General features: G+C 28.9%; 2 protein-coding genes across 2 annotated transcripts; both read right to left on the bottom strand.

Moving 5' to 3' along the window:
* Positions 1 to 7,378: 7,378 nt before the first annotated feature.
* Positions 7,379 to 9,443, bottom strand: LOC112712720 (AP2/ERF and B3 domain-containing transcription factor ARF14-like). Its single transcript, XM_072203743.1, has one exon. The coding sequence runs from the start codon at positions 8,934 to 8,936 to the stop codon at positions 8,460 to 8,462; it is 477 nt and encodes a 158-aa protein (XP_072059844.1). The 5' UTR covers positions 8,937 to 9,443; the 3' UTR covers positions 7,379 to 8,459.
* LOC140175253 (AP2/ERF and B3 domain-containing protein Os01g0693400-like) lies at positions 7,597 to 8,326 on the bottom strand. The gene is made up of 3 exons (XM_072202217.1): positions 8,321 to 8,326; positions 7,786 to 8,288; positions 7,597 to 7,696 (listed from the first exon to the last, which is right to left on the bottom strand). The coding sequence occupies exons 1-3, from the start codon at positions 8,324 to 8,326 to the stop codon at positions 7,597 to 7,599; spliced, it is 609 nt and encodes a 202-aa protein (XP_072058318.1).
* Positions 9,444 to 16,969: the final 7,526 nt, after the last annotated feature.

Genomic DNA, 16,969 nt, shown 5'->3' with positions numbered 1-16,969 from the left:
CCTGAAAGGGACACAAAATGTAAATAAAGAGAAGCAACAACAGTGAACCAAACTCCTCTCATCTACTGAATAATTTGAATAATTTACAACAAAATAACTTACAACAAATTTGTTCAGTTTCACTCTTGATTCAGGTATATCTTTTTTTGGCTTATTGATAGGTTCAAGGACATAGAATTTCTTTTTGTTGACATCAGCAATCCACAACCACCAATGCGCTCCATTACAAATTGGCACAAATAGCTGAAGTTTGGGAAAATGATAGAATATTCCAGTAGAAACAATAGCAAACAAGAGAATTATCGAATAATTTTTAGAAATTACAACTTAAAAATGGATGCGATGCAAGTTTTCTTTTGTCAAGAAACTGGCGGTGGTGGGCATACTGGTCAATATCGAACCTGTAGGTCTTGTTTGTTGTTTTATCAGTGTAGTCCACGCCATGTGTTTCCAATATAAAATTCTACAAAACGAACATCAGTTAAATCACATTTTCACCAAACCAAATACAATTCATATGTTGAATAAAACGTGAAAAATATTCAATCATCAAGAGAAAAGTTTTCTTCATGCAAAAGAACTCAACAGAACACATAACAATCAGGTGAATCAATATTAACATTCCCACTGAACCGAACAACAATCAGCAGGAAATAAGAAATTTAGCTTACCACAATATCCAGTGGCACAATGTATACTTGTTCCTGATAATGGCGAACTTTTATTTGGTTGAGAATCATGCTATGTATACTGACAACCTACACGAAGAAAATTTATGAGATATACTTTATAAGAGTATTCAGAAAAATCATTAACGTTAACGCAATTGGCAAAGAATTTACCGCGGCATGCACTTGTTTTTTGGCATTAGAGACATGAAATATTCTCTTAACCCCTCGTAAAGTGCCTCACGTTTCAAGACGAATATTGTATCATATTCGTTGCTACTATCTTTTGTCATTTTCATATGTGTCATCCAATGATAAGACTTCTCGATCAACTCCTTTGAGATTTTTCTCTTTTTCTCCAGAGTTTTGAAAACTTCAACAGCTGGTAAGGTTGGCTCGGAAGATGTTGCTTCAGCAAATTTTAATGCTGCCGTCACTCTAGCATCTACCACTGTCTCTGCCAAGATTTCAAGCTGTGAAACAGGCGGCTCAGAGGGATGATTTGGTTGAGATGCTAGTGGACTTATCCCAAGGCTAAAGAAAGGCATATCATCTTTTTTTTCTATGTTACCGTTGTTTTTCGGCAGGGCTGCTGCATTAAACAGAAAACAGTTCAAAAACAACCAATTAAAATTAATAAAAAGAATTTTTGTGTGCAACTTACTCATTATTAGAAACTTCATAGATATCGTCATCATTGATTAACTCTTCAATAACAGAACTTGTAACAGACAACGTAGGTTCTGGCTCCGTTTTTCTCAGTGAAGATATCTCGGCAGCCTGCTTTTTCAGGTTTCTGAGGGTAACTGTAAGAAATAGAAGAGATAAAACTTACAATTAAAGCATGTAGTGAAGTGAAATTATCGGAATTTGTATAAGCAGTAAAACTTACACATCGATGTGTACTTCTTCTTTCGATTGCTGCGCTGTTGCTTCTTTGTTGGGCTGTTGTTGCGATTCCAAAGGGCTGCCGCATTTCAATAATTATCCCAAACTATTATCATGTTCTATTAAAAAAATAAAAAGTATTTTATGAGCCTACCGAACTGAACAAGATTCATGTGATGAGTAAATATTTATAAACTTACTCTCCATCAGAGGTTTATTGTGTTTAACTTTCTAGAGGGACATAGATAACGTCATCATTGATAAACTCTTCCTGAAGAGAGCATGGAAGAGACAACGCAAGAGGATTTCAAAGGAATGTAAACAAGGAAGAAGTTAATTTTAAATAATTAGAACTTGTTCTAAGAAACGAGAATCTACACATTCAAAAACTCACATTTTCAAAGGTTCAGAATGAGTTTTTTGTTGAACCTCAATGATTTGTAGCTCAGAATTGGGTTCAGTGCTAGTGACATTTAAACACATTTTCCGTGAGATTAATTAAACAAAATATAATTACCTAAATCTAAAAGAGTATCATAAATATTTTTAACTTATACTGGTGAACTTTTAAAAATCTTTCTTGGATAGATTTTATTTTTTCTAAAATATTTACTGTGGTTTTCGGGGTATTTTTCCTAAAAAAAAGATAACAAATTCAAATTAGAAACCAAGATTAAAAGTAGAGGTTTAGAAATACATTAAATTTGTTTTTGCAAACTACCGAATCGAAAGTAAAGAGCGCAACCAACCAATTTACCTGGTATTGTCTTGGGCATTTACAGACGGTGTGAAAGCTTCCCTGAGTCCGCAAGAGTGGTTCTCTTCCGAGATTTACAGTCGGCAGTCTAACCAAGATAAATAAATATTAGTAATTGAATCGATAGGAATTAGAAAAGGTTCTATCAATAGTTAGCAAAGAAAGAAAAATAACTCGATAAAAGAAGCCGAATCTTACGTCTCAGACAAATCATTTTATGGCTCCGTCGAGTCAAACTGATCCGGAGCAACGTTCGCTGTTTGAGCTCCATAATTTCTTTTCTTTCACCTCTTTTCTCTTATTGTCTCCAATGCTTGTCTTCTTCTTTCTGCAGCGCTGTCTTTTATTTGTTCAGATCTGAAAGTTCATAAAATAAGTTTGAAAGAACCTAAAACAAAAGCATCAATAAAGTAAAAGAAAATATGATTCGAGAAACTTATTGCTTGTCAGATTGTGTTTGGATTTTTGCCACCCTTTGCGGTTGTTTTCTTTTTATTGTAGGTATTTTCTCAATTTCTTTTTCTCTACAACACAGACAAAGACATTGAATTTATACCGGAGAAAAATATAAGCAAAAAAAAGACACTAACAATCAAGTGAACGAAATTGACAGACAACACTAAACCGAAAGAAATTCATATGCCGAACAAAATGTGATAGTCATTCAATCATCAAGAAAAATATTTCCGGATGAAAAAGAAGTCAACTTGAGCAACTGCACTGAACAATATCACATTTGTACTTTACTTTTACTTAACTAGCATACATGAACAATTTTAAGCAAGGAAATGCAAAAACTAAACCAAATGAATATCATACAATCATATGAATGAACATCACCCAATACTTACTGGATTTCAGATTTACTTGTGCCCTCTGAATCTGTCAGCACATGCTTTCTTTTTTTGCTTTGTTTTTTAACCACTTTCTGTGGTTGTTTTCTTTTTTTGTGCCAGTTTTTTCAATTTCTTCTTCTCTGCAATACATAAAAACAAACGCATAAGAACAACTTTAAGCAAATACAAGTTAAATGAAATCAATATGAAGATCAAACTTATTAGTTTTCAGATTAATTTTTACTTTCTGAATCTATTGGAGTGCTTTCATTTTCAGTTGTTGTTTCTGAATCCATATCAATAAGCTTTTGTTTTTTAACCACCCTCCTTTGTTTTGTTCTCTTTGTTGGTGGTGCTTTGTCAGATTCGGATTCAGTTTCAGATTCAGAAAATCTTTCTTCTTCTGAAGAAGAATCCAGATCAACAATTTTCTTTTTTTTCTTTCTTTCCTTTTTTCTTCTTATCTAACTTCTTTGTTTTTTTCTTCCTTCTTTATGTTCTTTCTGTATAGAAGTCCCTAAAATAGAAATTTATTTAATGAGAAATACAATAACAATTAGCTAAATTAACATTAGCAACCCACTGAATCAAACAAGAGTAATGTGCTTAATAAAATGTCATAAAACGTGATAATTATTTAATGATCAAAAAAATATTTTTGCATCACAATAACTCAATTGAAGACACTAACAATCAAGTGAACCAAACGGATAAGACCCACCGAATCGAATAAGATTCATATGGTAAATAAAACGTGACAAATATTTAATATTAAAGAAAAGTGTTTCTGAATACACAAAGATTCAAATGAACACACTAACAATTGCAAGTAGGAGAGATAAATTAATTATAACTTAAAACACAAGGTTATTTAGTTATTAGATTATTTTAGAAGTATCTGAAATGAAATTTTAGGGGAATTTTTTCTTTAATTTACAAATGAGTCAGTTGCTTCCCTCGAAATTCGGTCAAGTTTAGATACTCGATTGTTTTTGCAAAGATCTAAGTAGATGTTACTTCTATTTAGCATCTGGATGTTCCTTTTATATACTAAATAAATGTTACTTTATACATTTTTTAATTTTCCTGTGTTGCAGTTGTTATATCTGTATTTTTTTAAAAATTGCATGACCTTTTTTTTTAAAATCCTACTCGACATATTTTTCTGTGTAGTTACTTGGTTGTTTTTGCATAGATCTAAGTAGATGTTACTTATGTTAAACATCAAGATGTTCTTTTTTCATACTAAATGGATGTTACTTTATATATTTTTCGAATTTTTTTGTATTACAGTTGTGGATAACTGTACTTCTTTAAGAATTGCATGGCTTTTTTTTAAAATTCTACTTGTCATGTTTCTCCGTGTAGATATCTGATTAGTTTTGCAAAGATCTAAGTAGATGTTATTTCTGTCAAGCACTAGGATGTTCTTTTTTCATACTAAATAGATGTTACTTTATATATTTTCTGAGTTTGCTTCTGATACAGTTGTGGATGTCTCTAAATTCCTTCACTACCTTTTCAAGCAACATGCTATATTGATTTTACTTTTGAAGCTATCACACTAACAATGTAGTATAATTAATCTTGTTTTCTACTATGAATTTCATCTTTATCAATCTTGTATTTTGAAGTTCTCATATACAAATATCTAATAGTTTAAGATACACCATTCCAAATTATTTCTATAATCTATTTGTATTTGCTTCTTAAATGTCCAATAGTTTTGAAGAAAAAAATTTATGTTTATGTAATTATGTTCACATAAGTAATAGCCATCATTATTTGCATAATAGCTTGGTAATTTTCAAAGACAGTAAAAAAAGAAAAAAATTTTAAACTACTTTTAGCAACAATAACATAAGAAAAAAAATTGACATAAATAACAACATGAAAAGATTAATTTCATACAAGGATACAAGTTTCATTCATTTTGATTTTGAAGTTTAAAATACCAATTTCTGAATATAATTAACAAACACAATGAAATTGTCAATAGAATTGACATTGAGGCTAAGGCAAATTTATTGGGATTAAGGCTATTATTTAGTTAAAAATTCATTCTTAATGATAGTACCTCTAGCAAAATTTTCATTTTTCACATTCTTTAATGCACTAAACATTTTTTATGCTGATGGATCTATCTGACTTTTCACTGACTTGATAATTATTTGAAAATTTTTTTTGTACATTGTCTCTCCCTTTTCAGAATCTTCACTGCAACATCCCTCCTATCTTGTAGGCCTCTTTTGTAAACAAGGTCAAAGCTACCTTCTCCTAATAACAACTATTCTTTTGTCATTTTCTTCTTTTTTTTTTTCTTATTAAAGACATCAACTCTCAAAGCTTCGACAAACTCTCATCATTACCAATTACATCTTATTCAACTATACCAAAAACATAAAAAAGATGAGAATGAAACTAAATATACAATACAGAATATTTTATAGGCACTAAAAAAAATTACTAATTATCTCAAAAGAAATATTCAACACTATAAGAGTTTAATAATTAGAACAATTTAGATTAAAAGGATCCAAAAGAAACATTCATAGTAAAAAAACACAAGTTAAACTAAAACTATAAAATGAAAAGAAAAAAAAATTTAGGTCGTTGTGGAGTGTCGCCTAACAACACAGTTCTAGATGTTGCAATAGCTGTGCCAATTGTAGAAAAACATGGACGATGTGACTCTAAAAATGAGAGAAAAAAAAAAGAAAAAGGTTTCTGTACGTGACTATAGAAATTAAACGAGAGAAAAAGGAAGAATTTTTACCGCTTTTAATTAAAATTTACTTAATCATCAATTTTTAATTATTTATATTTAAATTTAAAAAATTTAAAATTAATTATTAAATAGAATTGTTTAAAAAATTAGCTTATTACTCTTAGTTGAATATACTTTTTCTAATTAATAATAGTTAGAAAAATGACATCACGTGAGTAGTGCTTGCGGACGTTGCCAAGAAAGTGCACAAGAATATGTAAAAATATATAGATACGCAAAGCTTATACTTCCAATGTTATTTAACGATATTTTTCAACTATATCTCCTATTTAATTTTCGGCATGTGAAGTATAAGATTAATTGGAAAGTTTGTAATTATCTCATTATATTATTTACGATAATGTCAAAGGGATAAAAAAAAATAACTAAAATTTATCTTATTTAATATTATTAATAAATATTAAATAAAATTAAATATTAAATAAGATAAATTTTACTTATTTTTTGTTAAAGTAATATTATACATTTTAAAGTTTTTTTATAAATTAAATTTAACTAAATTAAATAATAAAATTTAAAAATAATATTAGTGATAATTAATTTTTATTATATTAAATTAATTCGATTAGATTTGATTAATAAAAAAATTTAATATATAATATTATTTTTTTATTTAATTCATTTTGGTTATTAAATATTTTTGTATTATTAAATAGTAAAAATTAATAAACGTGTCTCATGATTTCCAGATTGTGTTTGTGTGTGTGATCATCACGCATGAAATATTCTTCCGTTACATGCACATTGCACGTACGTACGTACGTACATAATACGTATATTAAGTAGCCATACATGCATATACGTAGCTAGAATGACAGCAGGGATTACACATAGAAGTAAAATTCCTTTTGCAGTCTAGTATATATAATGCACATAATTATTTAATCAGTTGCATTATATTAGTTTTGGTTATTATTGAGATTCGTTCTGATCTTGTTCAGAGATATATGAAGATGGATTCAATAAGATCAATTTTCATTCCCTTGTTTGTTAATACATACATTCTAAGCAACTCTTCTCATAAACCTGAAATTAGTGGTGGAGAAAGATGCCAACAATGCTAGGTAGCTAGTTTAGAGGAAAGTTGACCATTCCAAAAACTGAGAAGGGTATATTATTAATTAATATAATATTGTAATAAGACTAGATGGGGGCATATACAGTGTACGCAATGGCCACTTGCCAAATAGCTCTTTTCTTCATTGGACAAATGTCTCATTATCAACTTGTTCACACTTTCCTAGGTCATGCCTGCTCAGAGGCCCCCCCATACATTATGGAATTAATTATTCGGAATCATGTTAGTACTACTACTATAGTCTACTATACTTTTCTCGTTAATTCCACAAAAACAACGTACCACAGATATTTTTAGAAACCCATGACCCCTTCACCACAAAATTAGACATCCCAAACAGGCTGAAATCATGGAAACGTGATATGCATGAACATTGAACAACACATCTATATATCTCATCTATATCAACAACTTACCTATTATTAAACGGATTACAAAATCAACACTTAGATCGCTATACTAGAGTTATAACATACCTCCTTCAAAAGAAAAAGAGAAAATTAAAAAACAAAAAGCTATTTTTCTATGATGTACAATTTCTTTTTCTTTCTCGTCAACTAGTAATATACAATTCACCTTTTTCACGCAATTTGCAACCTGCAAGTTGCAAATACACCGCCACCGTTTTCCCCCCTTGCCTTCTCCACCTTCTCCCCCGCTCCATTCTTCGCTTCATCATTTCTTCAACAACAACAAAATTCCAAAACTCACAAAAGAACAAGAAAAGAGAGGCAAAAAAGAAACATAAAACTAATTAAACTTAATGTTACAAAGCTCCAATAATCTTTGGCTTCTTGCTACATTCTAATGCAAACAGCTCCATCTCTTTCCGCTTCCCATTGCATCCACCACCAACCCCATCCGAACCAGGAAGCTTCAAAAGGTTGACCCCGAAAAGCCGTACCATCTGAACCGGCTCAACCACCGGCCCAACCGGAATCAACAAACCATTATTTCTTTTATTATTCTTCGTATTATCATCTTCATTAGGGCTATTTACAACACCACCACAATCCATTCTTGCTTTGCAGTCAATGTACAGCTGTCCGTCTGGTCCAGCCGACCGGTAAAACCGAACCGCATCACCAGCCCGAAGGCTCTTCTCCTTAACGAACCGGCTCCACCCTTTCGTGAGCACGTAGCTCTGGCTACTGTTCCAATACGAGTAACGGAACCGCCACACTTTCCCTCCAACGTCTTCGAAATTCAACAGCACTCCTTTCGCCGCTGCGGCGCAACCGTTTCCCTGTATCGGAAAGTGCTTCTCCGCGTGCTGTTTCGGTATAACTAACCGATTCAGTTTACCAACATCGCTAGGCGTAACCGTTTTCTCGAACAGCTGTTCACGCGCGCGAAGATTGCACGCGCCCTCAGAGCCGAAGGAGGACGCGTCGAAGTTGTCGCCGTTGCCTCGTCGGTGCCTCTTTCCGCCGCACGCGCCACCTCACTTGCTCTGACGAAGCTCTTCCTCGTAGGTGTGCTTCCTCAGCATGTCCACGATCTCGGACTTGGAATGCGAATTCAGAAACTCGGTTTCTGAGCCGTCGTCGGATTCGTCGGAGTCACCGTCGGCTACGGTGAGGTGCTTGAAGTTGGTGACGGCGTCCTTGCCGCGGAATCTGACCGCCGCGATGTCGTAGGCCCTGGCGGCTTCGTCCTCCTCGTTGAAGGTACCAAGCCACACGCGCTGGTGCTTCTCGTAAATCTGCGCGCCCCAGCGGCCGTTGGGCTGAGGCACCACGCCTTTGTACTTGGACGACGGTAGCTTCCGGGATTCAACCTCGGCGGCGACGCCGCATCCGTCGGCAGTATTGTTGTTGGCTGTCGGCGGCGGAGGAGGAGATTTAGCCGGGGATAGGGTTATGGAAAGTGAGTCGCTGGTTGTGGCGGTTTCCTCAGTTGAAGTAGTAACTGCTTCCATTTTGTTTTTCTGTTAGGTTTTCGTAACTAACTTTGGTTTTTCTGTGTGGAGAAAGAGGGAGTTATGGGTTTTTTTAAGGATGTTATAGCTTCATGAAATGTGTGAGAGAGTAAAGGAAAGAAAGAAAGAGTGCTAAGGGGTTCTTTTGAGGGTGGAGAGATATATATAGAAAGAAATTTACTTATCTACCTGTGGTGTGTTGTTTGTATGGAAAAGGAAAAATGGCATAATTTTTGGGATAATCTAATTATTTTGAATTAAAGGAGGATGGGTCATGAGTGGGTAATTACAATTGATTTTAATTTTTGTTGTTATTTATTTGAGTATGATGCTGTGGGGGAAATGATGTGGGCACATAACATACATATAGTGGGTCAACTCAATATATATAGGAGATGGAAGGAAGATTCATGGTGCGAGCCACCAGTATATGAGGGAGAGAGGGAGCAGTTATAGATCCACAAGAAAAATAAAATTAAATAAGAAATTCTTATGTTCTCTCAGTTTCACATATATATTAGTCATATTAATAAGTAATTATTTTTGTTTTATGCTAAATTTTTAAAATTTTTATAAAAATATTACTTACAATTCAAAATAATAAATTTATATTACTGATATATCAAACAATAAATAACATATATAGAGCAAATAACTTAATTTACTTCAAAACATATTAAAATTTTTCAAAATGAATATACATAAGAGATTTACTTCACACCTACATGCGGTGTATGTGAACTATATATGAAGCTAGCTAAGGCATTTTTTTTATCTTATAAACTTGTATACAGGACGGATCCAGAAATGATATTATGGGGGGCCAATAATACATATAATATTAAAAATTATGTAAAAAAATTATATAATATAAGATGTATTATAAAAATATATTGACAGAGAATATATTTTAAAGTAAAAAGAAATATGTGTATACTTTTTACTAACGAAATGGTCGATTCTTCATATCATAAAATTCACCGATAATAGAATTTGTGTAAAATTTTTCAGTAATTTTCTTTTCAATATAATTAAAAGAAAATTATCAAGAAATTCATCTTTTATTTTATTTCTAAGTTATTTTTTACAATATTCATAGTTAAAAAAGATCTCTTAATTGTAACAGTTGAAACAGAGAGAATTAATACCAAATGAATAAAAAAAGACTGCTACAAGAAGAAAAAGAATTCACTTTATGATATTTGAAATTTTTTATTTAATTAAAAAATATTAGTAATAATATCTTTTTCAGATTTCTTTAATATTGTTACTTACTTTTTAGATATTAAAAATTATTAATATTAAAATTAGACTGAATTTTTATTTATACTAGACTAAATACTAAATATTTTTTTTAAAAAAAATTAAATTATACATAATAATTTATTACTCTGGGGCCGAGGCCGCCACTCGCCTCCTTATGTCCGTCCCTGCTTGTACATACTATTCCTTTGATTATAAAATAGAAAATAACTAGCTGTAATTCGTAATTTTATATTCACCACATGCATGTTCACGTGAGATATAAATGTACACACACACATTATATTTTGACAAGTTGTGATGAGGTATTAACATACAAATATTAGCTATAAATAATGAAATAAATTTAAACTTTAAATGTGCACATTATGAATAATGTATATGGAAAAAAATAGATAAAGGTATGGATAGAGGTGCATGGGTGATAATAAGTGATGGATGAGTTGGGGGGTATGTTATGTATGTAAAGTAGGACCCACATATAAGCAAGTTGATGAAGGAAAGAGAAAGAGAGGGTGTAGGCGGAGCTGCTTATTCATCCCCCCTGAGCATTGCTGCTACTGCACAACCCTCAGCATGGTCTCCCCTCTTGCCATCTTAATATTTTTTTTATTATATAAATTAAATTATATGGGTATATCAGATACTGTTGTATATGTGTATCGTTCATCAAAATGTACTCTAGTATTATTATTATTATTATTTGGTGCTGCTTGATAAGAATCCAGATTTTCATATTATTATATTCATTTTTCCCAAAGGAGAATGAAGGTCTTGATTTGTTTCCCCCGGCCCCTTTTTATTATATAAATATATTTAGGGTTCATATCTATAATCTTAGCTTCAAAGACCTGGATATGGTGGTAAATGGCTAAATTGCTATATGCACCGCCAATTTCTTATGCCCACTTCGAATTTGTCTTATTTGCCAAAACTTCAACTCGCGGTAATTTCCCTATCAAAAATCATTTACACAAATAAATAATAAACAAATCTTATTGGTTGCAATATTTTAAATTTTTAACATCTTAATATAGTTGACCATATTCGAATTTATTTAAGTAAACACACTATTGTACCATGAAAGACGAATTTTTCTTTAAATATTTTTTCATATTTTGCATGAGAAAAGTCTTCTATAGATTAAATAGGCTGATGAATGATGTAACCCGTTAACTCCTAAACAAACAATAAATAGATTGTACTCTGTCTGCGTAGTATTTGATTCGTGCAATGCCTTTCTTCTATTTCTTTGTAAACAATAACGTATGATAAATCATACAAAAGTCTAAAATGATCTTATTTTATATTTAATATTTATTATAATATTATTATATATAATTATAAATGATATCTATAAAATTATAGATGATAAATTAAATAAAGTAATTTAGATTATTATTATGTTAGCATTACTATTTATAAATTACTACTAGTATTTAAACTTTATTATATAATCTAATAATTTAGCTAGGTAATTAAATAGGAATGCAGTCAATTAGTAGAAAAATAGATCCATTAATAAAAAAGAAAGCATTTTCAAGGTCAAAAGAATCAAACCAAAGAAATATTTAAAATCTAAAATTAAATAAAAACAAATATCTAAAATTATTGTAAAAAAATATCTGAAATCTAAAAAAAAATATCTAAAACATAATAAAAAAACATTTAAAATTTAATAAAAAATAGTTTTCTAAAATCATTTAAAAAAATTCAAAATCTAAAAAAATGAGACATTAAAAAAATATTAAAAAAATTCGAAAATTAAAAAAAATCTAAAATTATTAAAAAAATAATCCAAAACTTAAAAAAAAACACATAAAAATATTTAGCATATAAAAAAGATACGTTCGAAATTTAGAAAAAAAAAAAACATCCAAAACCTAAAAAAAGAATGTCGTTATAAAAATATATCTAAAACCTAATAAAAACAAACATTCAAAACTTAACAAAAACGAGATATCCAAAATCATTTTAAAAAATTCAAAACTAATAAAGGGAGACATCTAAAATGATTGAAAAAAAATATTTAAAAATTAAAAAAACAATTAAAACTATTAAAAAATTATCTAAAACAAAAAAAAACATAAAAAACATCAAAAAATCTAAAACTTATTAAAAAAATCTAAAATTAATAAAAAAATCATCCAAAATTAAAAAGATGTTGACGATGCAACGAGCGCAGCGCGGTACGACAGTAGAGCGCGCGGCCGCCGGTGAGCAGCGGCACGATCGACAAGCAAAAAACACCAGGAGTAAAGTCGCGGGTTGTGGACTCGAATACCATGCGCGACAATGGCACAAGAGGAAGGTCGCAGCAAGGAGATGCGATGCGCGGCAGGGAGGGAGGGAATGAGAGATTATAGCGTTGCAGCTTATAAATTGGGACATGAGACTTAGTTTTTGAGCGCAAAACTAATTTTTTTAAATTTCAGGTTTAGAATGTTAGAAGTTGGTTGAGTTGGTTGCACAATGTGTTAGCTAGATAGACCTTTTCATAATCTAACTCAAATTGCAGTTTAACAATGTAGTTGAACTCATGGGCCACTTAATTAATGAATAAGTTTCTCGCACATCTCATTTATGAGAGTGTAAATCTAAGCATTTGACTCATATTTCTATAATTTTTTAATAAAAATATTACATATATATAAAAAATTAATTAATAAATTAATTATTATATATTTATATTACAGTAAAGTCAATTAGATTCTTGAAAATTTTGACTTTAGATTAATCGATCCTTAAAAAAAATATTATCAACTTGATTTTTAGAATAGCAAACGGTAAACATATAATGTTTTTCTATCAATTTATCAATTAAAATTTAACGATGATGTTTATATGTACATGTCTATCTACGAAAGATAATTATGTAAATAACAATTTTTTAAATGAAATTTCACTTATTTTAATAGTATTTACGATAAATAAAGAACAGTTAATAAAAGATATACAAAAATTCAAAAAATAATAAATATTTCATGGTCTAAAATTAGTAAATTACATCATTTTCTTACTCCTATAACAATAACGAAACATGCACAACTGTAAATAACGAAATACATAAACAATTTCGTTCGTTTCGTACTGTTTATTGACAAAAGAATATACATGTCTACCGTTTATTATCTTGGAGAACTTAACTGATATTTTTTTTCAAAGTTTAATAATCCAAAATCAATATTTTTAAAGATCTAATTACCACTTTACTTTATTTATTATGTATTTTATACAGCCTATATTACGTATACATTAATATTAGCTACTAAAATTAACTACACATATTAAAATACAAATATATATTAAAAATAAATTAAATTATATATATTTATACACAAATATATTAATGATTAATTTTAGTAGATGAATAATATTTTTATTTTTATACTAATAACTAATTTGGTTAGTTATCTTTAGTATTTGGTAGTACGATTGTTTTTTTAATCCCCTTGCTAAGAATCGCGGTTTGATCTATTACGTATTACATTCGGTCGTCGTCGTAATTTTACTCATGGTAATATTAATTAGGTTTTTTCATTTCTAATCTTTTTTTTTTTACATTTTAGAGTTTTGATTATTTAATTTTATGATGTACAAACACTAGCATAAATATAAAATACGATATAATACAAGATACGTTGATACACAAATTTTAAAATTTTATAAGACATTGGATATATATATATATATATATATATAATATTTTTTAGATAAATTATAATAATTTTTTAATTATTTTTAATGTCTTATTTTAATTATATAACGTATTTAAAATATTTTTTATTTTAATAAATAATAATATATTATTTTTAAAATTATTTTAAAAATATATGTTAAGAATAAGGGTGGATATACTGATATGTAATAGTATTTACGTGTGTTCAAACATGTTTGGAGTAGAACTTTTTATTTTTTATTAAGACAACATTGAACACAGCAGAAACACGTGTTAGACGAGTGTTGATGAGTGTCGTGTCCAAAATATATCTGACACGTAAATATAGCAACTCAGTGAAGTGTCTGTACTTCATAGATTTAATTAAATGTTTATTTTATGCACTAATTCTAAAATCTATTACTAAAAGAAATTATTAAAAGTATCGTAAAATTATTTTTTTCAAAAGTTTAAATTAATAAAAAGAGATAATATAAAAATTTATATCTCTAACACACTTCCTTAAAAAAATATTTTTAAGGTTTGCTAGATTTTTCTCATAGATTTTCTTTTCTATTTTTTTTACCTTACGCTATTTTTTTACTTTTAAAATTCACCAATAATTAAAATCTAGACCTTTTGGATATAAAATTTTAAAGTCAATTTTATGGTGCTTATGAGTTGGTGCCTAAATTTTGTCTAACTTATCTTTTGTAGTAAGTTTTAATTTTTTTAAATTTATTTATTGTTATATCTTTCAAATTAAATATTATTTTTTAATTATTTTAATAAATAGACACCATAACATTCACCAAATTTTAATACTATATTATAAAATTATTTTTTTCTAAAAAATTAAATAAATAGAAAAATAATATAAATAATTATATCACTACCAAAAAAAATATTTTAATTAAAAAAATAGTACTCAAATTTCAACTTTTGCAACTAATAGTGAATGAATATATATTAGGATATTAACCGCTATATCTTATACAAATTGTTAAAAGAAGAATGTTAAAAAAGTCAGTAAATTTTATAATTTATAATTATTAATTAATTATTATTAATATTTTTTAATGATATAAAATTATATTTAATAATATAAAATTATTTATTTTTTATTAATTAAATATTTATCAAATTTTAATAAAAATATTTATGTCCTAAATTTTCTCTAATAATTGCAAGGTACTTAAATGTGACATTACATACTTAATATAGAGACACAGTCATACAGATTATACAGAGTGCGGAGACCTACTGATAAGAACCACTTGCTTGTAATAAATAAAATATATAAAAATAAAAAATTATTAACTAATAGTTAAATAAAATTAATTCTTTTCTAATATCGAAATAGGATAATATACTGGACTATTATTGGAGCATTTGTGTACGGACGAGTCCTTTGAACCTTGACATACATAGATTGATGGACCCACATATACACAACTTGACCAAAAACCGAGCGCCCAAGATGGTGGTTTACTGGTTTCTAGTTTCTTTTTCTTTTTTTCTTTTTTCCAGTGGTTCTTGGTTTGGTTTTGGTTCTGTGTGTGTTTAATTTGTGGACCCTTACTTTCCTCTCCCCTTCTAATATCAGAATAATTCCACTAATAGAATTTTTCAATTATGGCATACAAGAATTTTTTTTTTAAATAAAAATTATGTCTTGATCCATGCATGCTGGATATTTCATATTTGTGACCAATTAATGGTATATTCTGCCTCTTGAAAAAAATGGTACGGACAAAAATTATTGCCCATGGTTTAGCCCTCGCTCGTTCCTGTCTCAATCAAATTCGTCCATCTAATTAACCAATCAACCAATTACATTTCTTCCCTTCAATTTCGATCGTCAAAAACATATATAGATATATAATTGAGTTGAAAAAAAGGTACCTATTTAGATGCCATTTTGTTTTGAAACCTGGTGTCATATATATATAAAAATGATAAAAAAATCAGTAATATATAAAAGTGTGAATTAAAAATATTTTATTAAACTGTGACAATAAATAAAAATATTGACTAAAAAATAATAAATTCTGTTAATTCTTTAATTTTTCTCATAAATTCAATTTTGCTATTTCTACCACATATCTAAACAACTTAAATACAACTCGTTATATACAGCCCTACCTATTATTGTTTTATACGGCATGTGTGGGATCAAAATTATAATTTGAACGAGCTTATCTCATAAAATCACATTCTAAAAAATTAAATTATTATATATCTAACATATTAGGTTAAACTTGTACTATGAATAATTATGGATGTGAATTTCTGGAATGAGTTGCGAAAAACGTTTCTGTATATAAATAGAAACACACCTAGCATTGGGGTGCGAATCGGACCCCAAATCTTAATGGAGATTGGTAAGAAAGGATTTCGATTATACGTTAGACCAATCATAAAATGGCAAATGGCCAAGAGTATCTTTTATTACATACATGATAAGAGTCAGGATTCAAGGCCTTAAATTGGATTCATCCAAGTTGCAAATGAATTACTAGTGAAATGATGCATAGAAATTCAAAATATTATTTAAAAATTAAAATTAACTACTAAAAATAATTATTAATATATTTATATATAAATATATAATTTAATTTATTTTTAATATATATTTTATGTTAATAACTAATTTTAATAATTAATTTTAATCTACATGTAAGATAGTTGATATAAATTATAAAGTCGATCCATATCTGACCATACGTGAAGTATTGCTGTGGGTTAATATATGTGGCCCGTGGGACATTAAATTCTCATATATCTAGTGAAATAATTCGGATGGATAATAATTAAAGAAAACAAATTAAACACACTTTATATTTTGAAATTTGAATTGCATAAAAATATTTTCCCGACTCAAATCAACTATTTCATAATTTTGTCAAATAATTGATATATATACTTCTAAGTCCATTGTTATTCGAGTATCTTCTAAAAAGTGAGGATAAATCATTTTCTTTGATGTATTATATTATATAATAGGAATTTTAGTTTTAATAAATGAAACAACTTTTGTTCATAGAAAAGTAAAATCGTACTTATTACATATAGCATAAAACTTATATAAGATTTTTTATTTAAAAAAAAT

This window comes from Arachis hypogaea, chromosome 9 (assembly GCF_003086295.3).
Source record: "Arachis hypogaea cultivar Tifrunner chromosome 9, arahy.Tifrunner.gnm2.J5K5, whole genome shotgun sequence".
NCBI classification, from domain to species: Eukaryota; Viridiplantae; Streptophyta; class Magnoliopsida; order Fabales; family Fabaceae; genus Arachis; species Arachis hypogaea.
The sequence above is the reverse complement of the archived record's forward strand: the minus strand, read 5'-3'. Positions and strand labels throughout refer to the sequence as shown.